Source organism: Solanum pennellii, chromosome 6 (genome assembly GCF_001406875.1).
Source record: "Solanum pennellii chromosome 6, SPENNV200".
Classification (NCBI taxonomy): Eukaryota; Viridiplantae; Streptophyta; class Magnoliopsida; order Solanales; family Solanaceae; genus Solanum; species Solanum pennellii.
Window position 1 is genome coordinate 48,155,774 of NC_028642.1, and position 13,244 is coordinate 48,169,017.

General features: G+C 30.4%; 1 protein-coding gene across 1 annotated transcript in view; it reads left to right on the forward strand.

The window, feature by feature from the left end:
• Positions 1-7,171, forward strand: part of LOC107023857 — a 16,948-nt gene extending 9,777 nt beyond the window's left edge. Inside the window, exons 10-18 of the mRNA XM_015224674.2 lie at positions 828-887; positions 1,080-1,159; positions 1,904-2,184; positions 2,264-2,355; positions 2,427-2,556; positions 4,076-5,388; positions 5,467-5,756; positions 6,483-6,650; positions 6,764-7,171. Of these exons, the coding sequence (XP_015080160.1) occupies positions 828-887; positions 1,080-1,159; positions 1,904-2,184; positions 2,264-2,355; positions 2,427-2,556; positions 4,076-5,388; positions 5,467-5,756; positions 6,483-6,650; positions 6,764-6,881 (2,532 nt within the window). The 3' untranslated portion in view covers positions 6,882-7,171. The remainder of the gene's footprint in view (positions 1-827; positions 888-1,079; positions 1,160-1,903; positions 2,185-2,263; positions 2,356-2,426; positions 2,557-4,075; positions 5,389-5,466; positions 5,757-6,482; positions 6,651-6,763) is intronic.
• Positions 7,172-13,244: the final 6,073 nt, after the last annotated feature.

The window sequence follows — 13,244 nt, forward strand, 5'->3', positions numbered from 1 at the left end:
GGGGGGGGGAGGTGTGTGGGTGGGGATGGAGGATGGAGGTACGGGGTTGAAAAAAATTAATGTTTTTTTTTGTGTGAAAAATTTTTCTTTTTAAAAAATAATAATTTACGGGTGGTAGAGGTTGGGTTATTAACTATTTAGCTTTGATTTAATTTTTTTGTTGTTGTAAGAGATTAAAGTGGGTTAAAACCATTTTACCCAAACCATATTTATCCATATTTTACATGGGTGGATTGTAATTTCAATCAATTTTGACTCCATCCAAATCTAATCCAATCCAACCATTTACCGCCCCTGAGTGGAGGTAAGTAGAAAACGTGGTGATTAGAGGTGGAGTACTTCCCAATAATATTAGGGTCAAATCATTCAGTTACACTTTCTAAGTAGGTGTTTGGCCATAGATTCCAAATATTTTTCACTTCCTTTGGAATGTCCGAGTTGGAATTGAATATAGAGTGTTTTTTGGATATACTTTTTGCAAAGAATCTTTGGAATAATGTTCATGCTTGAATGTATTTAAGTACAACTTCAAAGAGAGAAGTAAGTTGGAAAACAGGTTACAAGTTTCTAAATTTGAATACAATTTCAAGTTGGATTTGGCATTTTTATGGCCAAACGGGTTAAATCAATTTTTGGCATTTAGTTTCGTAGTCATTTCAGTAGGAAATAGACACTTATCCCGTGAAACTACACACAAATAAGTTTCGCAGTTTCTTCTGCCATGGTTCTATTAATGCTGTCTTGACTAGGCTTAATCAGGCCTGCTTCAGTATATGTTGAAGTATCTCTTATTGGTGATTTTTATTGTACTAACTGTTATTATGCAGAGTGGGAAGTCGGCTGCAATTTACGCCTGTGCCAAAGAAGAGGGATTTCAAGTGATTGAGGTAACGCTTTAAAAATTCGCTATTTTATGGATGTTATGTTGCACTTGCACAACATAGATGCATGTGTTACAGTATGAGTCTTGGAGCATTTTAAGATTTGATTTCAGACGTGTTCAGACCAAACTCTTAAAAAGAACTCTTCAAATTATCAAGAATCTATATAGCTTATTTTTTGGTTTGTTGTCTTGTTAGGTTAATGCATCAGATTGGCGAAACGGAGCTCTTGTAAAACAGAGATTTGGGGAGGCTGTAGAATCCCACTGGCTTCAACGGTTTGTCTATGTCTGGATGCTAGTATTCTTTTGTTTCTTGAACTTGTTTGTGATAAAATTTTATTATGAGTGTTTCTTCTATTTTGACTTATTATTATAAAATTTTATTAAGATATAAAATCTAAATACTTTAGAGCAGTTGCTGTTTTCTTTTCCTTTTTGGGGTTACTGTTCCTTGTTGTTTGGTATACAATTCAAGTATTTGCATTTCCATTTAAAGAAGAAAAACATTTCTCTTGTGATGGTTCGCGGTTTTACTTTTGGGTTCCCTTATCATATGATTTTTCTCATTTAGTTCTGGCTTTCTTAAATTTGTACTACACATATTTAACATTCATCTAGAATTCTTAAACCTCCAAGTCATGCATGCTGCACACACTTCTGAGATTGGTCTTCCTTTAGGAAATGCATTTCATTAATCAGTGATCAGGGAGGGAAGACCTTAGGCCTTTTAGTGGCCTCTTAGCATGTACGTTGACAATTTCTCGGTGTCTCATGCTTGTTCCAAGAAAAGTTAGCTGAATTACTCCATGAATGTTCATATTTGTTACCAATTTTCATATAGAAATTCGCTGCTCACAGAAGAATTGAGTGAAAAAGTGCAAAATAGCCTATTTATTTATTTCTTTTTTCTGTGATGGGATTTCACTTCATGTAAGCACCAAATTATGACTACAGTATATCTTGAGTCTTAAATGAGTTGACTCACAATACTTCCCTTTGTCTGTTCGATTCTTGTTTCAGGATGCAAAAGGATCCAGTGTATTCGGAGGACAAATTAGTGTCTGGCGGTGGAGTTATTGAAGCAATACCTTTGTCTGATGAGGAAAATGCTCCAAATGCCACTGGATTACAAAGAAAACAAGTCTTCAGGGAGGAGATAACTGCTAATTATCAGGGTGAAACTAATACTCTAATTCTTTTTGAGGATGTGGATACCGCTCTTTGTGAAGACCGTGGTTTTGTCTCTACCATTCAACAGCTGGCGGAGACTGCAAAGCGGCCCATGATATTAACTAGCAACAGTAAGGGGGTAAAAGGTTGAAATACAATATTTGTCAAGCTTATGTTTCACAAGTTAAGCATTATTCCTTGATGTGATAGGTGACAATCCGGTGCTCCCAAATAATTTAGATAGGCTACACGTGTGCTTTATGAGGCCATCTTTGGAGGAGCTCCTTGGACTTGTGCACATGGTACAGCTTGTTTTGCTAGTTTCTCACTGAAATCTGTCTTGATCTGGCTAATCAAATAGATTCCTTTCTAGGTATGTGCTGGAGAACAAGTTAAAATTCACCCGATGCTAGTAGAGCGGTTTGTAGATCATTGCCATGGAGATATTCGTAAAACTATTATGTATCTCCAGTTCTGGTGTCAAGGCCAAACTTTGGAAAAAGGTAATTCACCACATATCAGCAAGTTAATGCATGCTTCAGAATAGTTTATTGCGTTTTTCCCATAGCAAAAAAGAATGCTAACTGAAGAAGTTCTTGTTAAGCAAAATTTTTGAAGCTTTCATGTTATTTTGTAAAGTGAATCTTCTAAAATGAATGCATACATTTATTTTATCTTACTAATAACGCAATCACTGATAACCACAATATGCATATAAAGCATGCTGACATAGAAATTATTATGTGATCTGTTTACTATCTTGATTAAGATTGAATTTTGGCCAATCAAAACTCAAGCCTTTTATTATTGATAAAACCTTTACATATCTTGAATGCAATGACAAGTGCAGAGGAAATGATGTTGATACAAGGGGGCAAAAACAAGAAAGAAAGAGATAAAATCTTGAAAGAGAACCGAAGTTGGACCTTTTTCAGAATCTTAAACACCATTTTGAGTGTCGGACCCAAATCTTTGCTTGATCCTTGGAGACCAATGAACAACCTAGATTATCAAACTAAGTATCAACCCGTAAAGAAACATACCTCTACTGATTGAAGACAAGTTAACTAGAAGAGATAAGGTTAGTTTAAATCCTAGAGTTAATATGCCCTATGGTCACTCAACTAAGAAGTTTTATCACAGAAAGTCACTCAACTACATATGTTTTACTTATAAAGTCACTCAACTTTGATTTTTACTTCAAAAGTCACTCAACTATAAATGTTTTACTTACAAAGTCACTCGATCTATTTAGTTGTTTTTTTCATTGAAGTTTACTTACATGAAATTTGTATTTAAAATCAAATTCTAAGGAAAAAAACACAAACTTCTTTTAAAATGTTTACAATGCGGCAGTTTAGTTATTTTATAAGATAATCCATTTAAACCTCTTTAAAAATAATTACTTGTCAGTTTTCTTCTTTAAAAACATTTGAGTTTTGATCACTAGAAAATATTGGCTTTTATTAGAATAAAATTACCTAATAATAAAATATGCTATTTAGTTATTTTAAAGTGTTAAGAAATAATAATCAACCAAATGACTTTAAATGGATATTATTATATTTTTTAGAATTTGATTTTAAATAGAAGTTCCATATAAGAAAATTTCAATGGAAAAAATAATTAAATAGGTTGAGTGATTTTGTAAGTCAAACATTTAAAGTTAAGTGACTTTGTAAGCAAACACTTATAGTTGAGTGACTTTTGAAGTAAAAATCAAAGTTGAGTGACTTCCCGTTTTAAAACTCCTTAGTTGAGTGAACATGGGGAGTATCAACTCTTAAATCCTCTTAAGGGATGTTCATTAATCAATAGGCAAAATCTAATGGTATACACATTAAGGGAAGGTAAAAAGAAATTAAGTATGTAGGAACAATCTCTCCCCATATCTGAACAGTTCTCGTTCTTCAATAGGTGCTGATGAAATTATGACTACACTGAATCTACAACCTATGTTTTCTTCATCCTAAAGTTTCATTTAACTCATATAATTCCATAATGTGTTTTTACTACGACCAGGTGATGACCTGAAGCTAAGATATTGTCCTCTTCAGTTTGATCTAGATGCTGGTCATCTGCTACTACCGAAGATTATCCCTTGTGATGATTTCTCAACTCCACTATCAGAACTTGTGGATGAGGAGATAACTAAGTCGATGAGAGTAGAAGAAGATAGCTACTTGATTAACGAGATAGCTGAGGAAGATGAGCTATACAATATTACAGGAAAAACCAATTCTAGGAATCACGATATGGGTGCAAACGATGTTGATGGAAAAAAGGATGCAATGTTGAGCTTGCTCTACTCATTTCAGGATCACAATGAGTGTACTATGTTTGGTACTAACTCAGAATTTTCTGATGCCTCTGAATCACCGATTGCATTCACTCGAAGAAATACGCTGAGAAAACTTGATAGAGTCATGTCTTCGGATTCTGAGGAGGAATGCAGCAGAGTTCCCTTGTCTTTACCTGATACCATAAATGAAGAGATTGAAACAGTATGCAGTTCTCCCTCCCATTTTTCTGCTACTGAAATCTCCTGCAGTTTATTGACAGAGAATTGTCATTTCAAAGCTAAAAGGTTGAAAAGAAATTATTTGGAGACAACTGATTATTCTACTATGAATGTCGTTAGCAAGTCCGTGAACATTTCATCTGTGCCAGAGTCATCATTCATCCCTGAGACTCTGCTTACTACTAGTTCAGAATTAATTTCAAATACGGAGTCATATAATGATATGGATGTCAAAGTTGAGGCTGATTATTGTAGCAATCTGTCCCTTACAAGCATGTATCCACTCAAGGTTGAGAAACTTGATGAAACTGTTCTTCTATCTTCCAAGTATCAGGAGTTGCAGAATTGTAGTTCCGATAGAATAACAAAATCAATTCCTGGCGAGGTTGGTAATTCTGATAGAATATCAAAATCAATTCCTGGTGAGGTTGGTAGTTCTGATAGAATAACAAAAACAATTCCTGGTGAGGTTGGTAGTTCTGATAGAATAACAAAATCAATTCCTAGAGAGGTCATGGAGCATTTCAATGGACAATGCATGGAGGATGTTCCAAGTGGATATCGGCTGTTGGATGAGTGTAGCCGCATGGACTTCAATAAAAATTCTACATCATGTAAGACTTCTGTGCAGCTTAACCTGAATACTTCTGTTCAGGAAACATGGAGAAGACTTCGTGAAGGTTGCCTAGACCTGAAACAGTACATCACCCCAGAGCAGAAAGAATCTTCTCAGATTCTTAATGTTGCTCATGAAATGAGTGATTTGATTTCAGTGGCTGATTTATTACTTACTGATTGCAAACACCTCCTACCTGTAAGTAGTTTATTAGACACAGATGTTACCTTTGTGTTACTGAAAGTGCAGTTTTGATGATTGTATGTGCTCATCCAGGATTCTCTGGAGGCTTCAATGATCCCTGCCGAAGAATCTCATTCGTACAATTGGCATGATGACCAGTTGAAGATGTTTTCAATTTTCGCTCAACATGGAGTTTGCTGTTTTGCGAAAGAAATTACTTCTCTCAGACCGAGCACTTCATCTGTACATGAGGTGGACTTGACCTGGGAGATGTTGACATCCACAAACAGTACAATGGCTCTTGGAAAGATGGTTGGACAGAGTAGGGGAGAACATGAGGGCTTGCATTTAAGGCTACCGAGAATTTGTCATTCCTTCAGAAGGTATAGGACCATATGCCCCTCTTCCTTTGTAGTATTTTTGCTTATAAATTGATTGTCCTAAGTAGTGTGTATCTTCCAAGTAAATTGCATATAAAATTGAAAGGGCTCTCTAACTTTAGATGTATCTATTGCTTGTCACTGCTTAGATATGTTCAGCTTGGGGTTATACCCACAGATGTTCAATCTGTTACCGTAGAGTTGTATGCTGTTTAAAAAGAGAGTGCAGGAAGAAACATGTAGACACCACTAGAAGAGGACGAGAATTAGAGAACTGTAAACTTGCTATGAGTTCTGCTTTCTCTGATAGAGAACTGCATAGAGTGAAAGGTCATGGATGATGAACCTCAGAAGAACGGAGGGTTTTTTTTTTGAGGGAAATTGATTCTCTATAGGTTCTGTATTATATTAAACTTCAAATCTCCTCTTTCACAGAAGATTGGGCATTTTCAAGGGAAATTTGTAGTTGTTAGTGAAGGATTTCCACTTTCAGTAGGGTTTTTGTACAGTTTCAAAATTGTTGGTTTTAACTTTTAACCACTACTAATTGTTCCCTATCCATGCTTTGAATTTGGCCATTTCTATTATTTATCTGAAATGTCCAAAATTTCTCAAGACATGTAACTGATCTGACTTCCTTTTAGGACTATATTTTTAGTTTAGCTATTATGTTCAGTTGAGAATTACTGTGATATTGCTAAGTTGCCTTGTATTGTTCCTGTGTTTCAGCAAAGCAGACCCTAATGCATACAACTTACTACAGTCTGTAGTTCCATTGCGCTCACACATTGCAATGAAAGGTGATTCATTTCATGAATATCTGTCTTCATTGAGCCAAATCTCAAGATTTGGAACCACTCGGTTATCAGAAAGCATTGATAGGAGAAGACAGAGAAGGTATGTTTCATATCCCACAAAACGAACAGTTTGTGCATTTCTCGTAAGAACTTCAACAGATTGGCAGCAGTGGAATTGATATGCTTATATTCTATCCATATCGAAAATTGCAGGGCACGTGCTGGTCAACACTACCTTAGTTCTGGTAGATTAGGTTTGTCTCAAGATGATATCTCATTACTGGGCCAATATAATTGCTACCAGAAAGATCTACCAGGGTCAGAGACTTGATGTACATAATTTAGAGATGGACCCTCCACCACCTAATGAAATGGGAGAGGGAGGCAATGTATAATCAATTGTTGTTTATGGTAATGGCCACGGCCAGGCAGTAGTTAGTTTGCCTGAAACCGTGGACGTCAAAGATAACGGTTAGGAATAGGCACACTAACTTTACTGGAGATGTAGTTCAATCATTCCTGCATTTGAAGTCATACATAGTCATGTACCCTGTCAAAACTATACAGTTTTACAGTTGGTAAATTCAAAATAAAATGTTGGAAAAGAAAGGTTTAAATTGAGTACAATTTTTACACAAGTTTGACATTCTTATCATAATTTAAAACAGTAAGTAAAGCACCAAAGCCAGTGAGATGGGACAAAAGAAGGCACATTTAGGTGTTTCTTTTGTTTCAGTTTTTTGTAAAGAACAAACATTATTAAGGTCCCAATATTTGCACATTTGAAATTGCATCATGACTTACTATATGATATTTCATGAAGAGACTTAAATATTATTCTCTCGAGGAAGAGTCTTTAATGTAGTGACAAATATGGTTACTCTTAACGAGACCAACCCCATTTGAGCAGCGTCCTTTCTAAAGTGTATAACTAACATTTTCATTTAACAAAATTGACAGAACAAACTTGGACTCCGGCTCTCATCTCAATCGAGCCTTATAGTTCGATTCAGTAAAATTCAATAATTTTGATTCAAATTTTATATTTATTTGTATAAGAAAACTAATGGATATTTATTTATCTAAAATTCAACAAAACAAAGAAGTACTAAAAATTTGAATCAGCCTGTCAATTCTCAGTGCCATGTTTACCAAACATTATTTATACCATTAAATTGGTGATCAGAAAAAGCAAGCAACTAGTGTTAATGATTGCATGCGGGGTCTTTAATTACTTGACACTACACTCACATGAGTCTCTTCTACAAAAGTAGCACTCACGGGCTATTTCCTAGAGTGTTACGGTCATTTGTTAAGGTGTATTAGAAAAAATAATGCATGTATTAATTTTGATTTTGTGTATTATTTGTATTTTATTTAGTACTCTTTTTCAACGGTATATTAAGGTGTGTATTGCGAATACCAAGGATTTTTGGATATTAGCAATGCAATGGTTTTAATGCATACATTATAATGATTAAAGATCTAATTGCCTCTAAAAATTTTTTTTACATCTTTTCTACCATAGTAGTGGAGGGGATGCAATGCAGGCTATTTTTTTTATGCATCAAACTAAACAATACATAAAAATAATCTATGTATAACTAATGTAAGCATTACTAATTCATGTATTGTTAATGCAAGCATTATTACTACACTCCATATAACATTATTTTTACACACTCTACCAACGACACTTACTCCTTACTATGAGTAGTCGTATATCGTCAAAATCTCTTTACAATAATGTTGTTTGTCTAGATAATTATTAAGGATTACTCTAATGAAGTTTTGTTGAATGAAATATAGAGATTCAAATGCATTTGACATTCAAAATAAAAAAAATTATTAAAAACAAGAAGAAATATTTGAATTTTGATGGTGGGGACCCAAGAAAACATGAAATGTCATTCCCAAAGCATAGCTTGGCTTTGGTTGCATGGCAAGAAGAACACAACACAAAACAAGACTCAATAGTGAATGGTTTCCTAGAAATCAGTGTAAAGTTCACGAGAAGCAAGATTACTGTTTCTGAACACTATTTTGTCTCTTTCATTATAAGATGTTTTTGGTTAGATGTTCGATATTTATATTAGAGTTCAATTAAATTTAAATTCACATTAGAAAATTTCACTTAGGGGGCAAAGCGATTCCTAATAAAGACAATTCTGTATCCAAAAGGACTCAAACCTGAAACCTCTAAATTAAAAATGAATAAGTACTTATCACTTTGTCACAATCCTTATCGATCTCTTTCATTATAGGATTATTATGCCTCTTCTCTTAAAAAAAATACAGATTCATTAACTTTATGCTAAAATGCTTCATTTATTGCTTTGACTGTACTCCCTTCGAATTCATTTTACTAGTGTTCCAAGTCAAATGAAACTGTATCCTACACTCTTTTATATTGTAATCCCTTTGATTTTCATGAGACAAAAGATCAATTATTATTTTAAGAGAACTAAATTAAGTTGACATGTTAATTTGGACAAAAATTGATTCAAATAGGAATATCAAAAATCATAATGATTTGGTTTTATATTTTCAAAAGTGGTTAAGTGGACAATATTTAGTTCGGTTTTGGTTTCGTTAAAAAGATTGTGGGAATAATTGAATTAAATCGATAAATTATATACATATATTTTATAACTATACATGTGTATACATTAGTTTCTATAAACAATTTTTAAACATTTCATAAATATTTTCATCAAAAATAGTTTATATTTTAGTTAAGAAAGCATAAATCCCGTGATAAAAGTATTTATCTTATTGGTTTATAGCAGTTTTTAATGGATCTAAGGAAGTCATTATCTAAACCAGAGTGGTAAATTTTTATAACTTCATTATATAGAGTAAATTCAATGATCAGAAATTTTTGTTACGTCGTCCACCGTTCTAATTATTTTCTTTACGAATGAATTGTTGTATCTTTTCCTTTTGAATAAATAATTTAATTTTTTATATGTATATGAATAATAACTGAATTGTATCAAACTGAAATTGGCAATACTAGTTAATTTAATTGTAATTATTATAGAATCAATTGAATTGATTTGATTTTTATTTTAATTTCAACACAATAAATTCAAATCGATCCATAAAAACCGCAATAATGACTTGGCACACCTTAATAAATTATAAATAGAAAGGTAATTTTATTATATCACCCTTTGAATATAATAAATATAACTCTTAAAAATATAATAGAGAAATGACTATAACTGATAATAAGTGTAAATTAGAAATTAAATGTAAAATTATCCATGAATTTCATTAAATAAAGAAGTACTATTAGACATTTATTTTTAACATAATAGACAAATATTACTCTCCCCGTTTAAAAAAAGAATGAATTTTTTTTTTTAGTCTATTTAAAAAAGAATGACCTCTTACTTTTTTTGTAACATTTTAAAATCAGCTTTCCATTGACATGTTTAAGACTACAAGATCAAAAGATAATTTTATACATTTAAACTAACTTTAATTTAGGACCACAAGATATAAAAATTTTCTTTACGCTCTTAAATTTCGTGTCAAATTAAACAAGATCATTTTTTGTATAACGGAGAGATTTTTTTAAAAAAAAAATAGAGAAAGGAAATTGGAAATTGGTTGGCTTGGAACAAGATTCAAGAGAGATGAAATTAGAGAAAATGAAGAAAAAGGAAAATTGGGTAAAAGGACAAAAATGGTAATTTATTTCTCTGTGCAATAACAGTAGTAGTACGAATTTTTAAAAATAGATTTGAATTACTTTTTTTTTTGCCACTTTTACGTATCAAAAAAAGATAACTATGTTTTTCATTATTACTTTCAGCATTAATGATTTTTTGAAACATCATTTAATAAAAATAATTTTAACAAAAACATATATTTATTGTATTTTTTAATAAGTATATTAAAATAAATGTGACAAGTAAAAATTAACGAACTAAAAATAAGAAGTACTAAAGTAAGAGGTAGGGAGTAGACCCAGCGAGTTCAGCGGGAGCATTATTTGTAAGTGCTCCTTATTCACCGCTCAATTCACGAGGGAACACTTTTTCACATTTCTTACTAAAGTAAAAAGTAAAATTAATGTGGGTTAATTTATTTTTAAAAATTAATTAAATTAATTTTCAATAAGTGTAACATGATAAATATTTTTAAATGGAGAGAGTATTATTTTTAATCACAAGCAGAGTTAAAATATCAATTAGTGATTGAGTGAATATAAAAATTTTGACTCAAATTTTATATTTATTTCAAATTTCTTTAAAATAATTTTAATTAAGATTTTATTTGAACATGTAATTTGAGTTTTTTATTTTTGAACTTTTATGAATATAAAAATCTTATAATTTGCAACAACTATTCAAACTTATTTGATTCTTATATAATAAATGCTGTTTAAAAATCTTTTAAGATGTCAAATTAATAAAAACAAATGTCTTTATGTTCATTTTATAAATAAATATCTCTAATTATATATTTTATTTCAATTTATAATGACAATAACATTTTTTAATTTGATACAAAACCAAAGAAACAGTTTGATATATAACACACATTTACATTTGTTGGGCCGTAGCCATAAGCAAATAAAAAAAATTAAAATTTGATTGTTTTTTTTTTTAATTTTTAATCATAGAAAGATGATAATCTTGGAAGGATAACCTAAATATGAAATTGTGTTGACAAGTTGAGATTCTTTTTTTTTTTAAAAAAAAAGTATTATAAATCTTTAAATGCACATAATTTGTCAAAACATTGTTGATCCATACACATAATTTGACAAAATAGTATTAATCCAATAGATTAACTATAGTAATAAGGAGATGACTCGAAAAAGTCAGAAAATTAAAAAATTTAATAATATTTTTTATTTTAAAATAAACTGTTTTTTTAAATTTTTTAATTAAAAGATATTAAAATTAAAAAGATTAAATATTTTAAAGATAAAGTAACCTAAATAAAATTTCATTTTGACCCAAAAAAATTATAATAATAATTGAGTATTTTTTTGCCACGTGGATGATAGTCTTTCCACATAGAGCAAGGTCTATTTAGTTATTTATTGAAAAATTTAAAATTATGATTTATTTTTTGGTAAAATATAAACTTGCGAATTAATATTTTTATATTTTTAAAAAAATTAAAATCGCAATTTAGAAGTCAGATATCTTTTTAGAGAAGTTCAAATTTAAAATTATTATGTGTTTTAAAAATTTAAATTTGTGCAAATTTTATAAACAAAAGTTGATTCTAAATCAAAACATAGAAATCATAATCATTGATACTATGATCAAATGTCTACTTAGAAATTCCATGAGTATATGTAGATTACGAATTTATAACCAATTAACTTTTTAAAAAAAATCCGAACTCATAATTAAGCTTTAAAGTTAGACTCCACCTTTACTTTTTATGCGCTATTAAGAAAGGAAAAAAAAAACATTATTCAGTTTATTAAATTACCCCTATTACTATTTTTTTCAAAAAAATTGAAATTAAAGAAAAAATCACCTCTTTTCTTTAATATAAAAGGTATATTTGGAAGGAACAAAGGGAGTAGCAAAGTAATTAATTGCATTTACTACTCTATGTTTAATTACTTGTACATTTTAAATTGACACACTTATTAAAAATAAGGATTGACATAATAAATTTATAATTTTTACTTTATAATTAATAATAAAGTTGATGAGTTAAAATTTCTCATTTTAAGAAATTTTACCTTTTTCAAAGTAATTGATTAAAAATATAATAAATTAAAATAATTTTTTTTATTTATTGAAATAAACAAATAAAAAAAACTAAACGAGTAATTAGGATAAAGGGAGTAATTCGAAAATTTCTTAACTAAAGCTGAATTTCACTGTCAAATTTTAGGCCAAGAACAAAAAGATAAGTATAGCAGTAACATTTATCTTTTACAAAATTTTATTTAATTTCAATGTACAATCAAAATTTATTGTTCACACATTAATTTCTCAGATTAATAATGGCCAAATTCACAAGGGGCCACATCTGAAAATTTTAGGTTAATGAGTAAATACTCCCAGTCCCTGGTCCTTTTCAAATTTTACTGAGGAGATATAGGGCCTGTTTGGCTATTGATTTCTCAAATAATATTTGGTAAAAAACTTGATAGATAGTGTTTGTTCATATATTTTGCTATAATTTGGTAAATATTTTTAGCAAATATCCCAAATTCTTAAATACTTAATAGTTTTTTTTAGTATTTGAATCAAATCTAATTATTTGGATCTTTTAAAAATTGAAAGTTTACCCTAAACTTTTATCTTTTACAAAAATACCCTCCATAGTTGTTGCTTACGTTATATTACATAATTTTTTACATTAACTCCAAAGTAAAGTAGTGATAAAATATTCGGTGAATGTGAAATGATAATATGATTATTGATGAAAATGATGAATAATCGGCTCAAGATAACAAAGTCATGTGTTTTGTCTACTTCACGATGTATGAAATGATACTTGTTGCACTCACTCAAAATTACCACATTGTTCTAGTGTCATGGACACTATTTGTTATTGTTGTAACAAAGATCCAATTGACTTATAATACAGACACTATTTGTTATTGTTGTAACAAAGATCCAATTGACTTATAATACAAACTTATGGTTAATTTTGATATTTTTAAAACTTATCAGTATAAATCATATTTTTCTAAAAAGTGAAA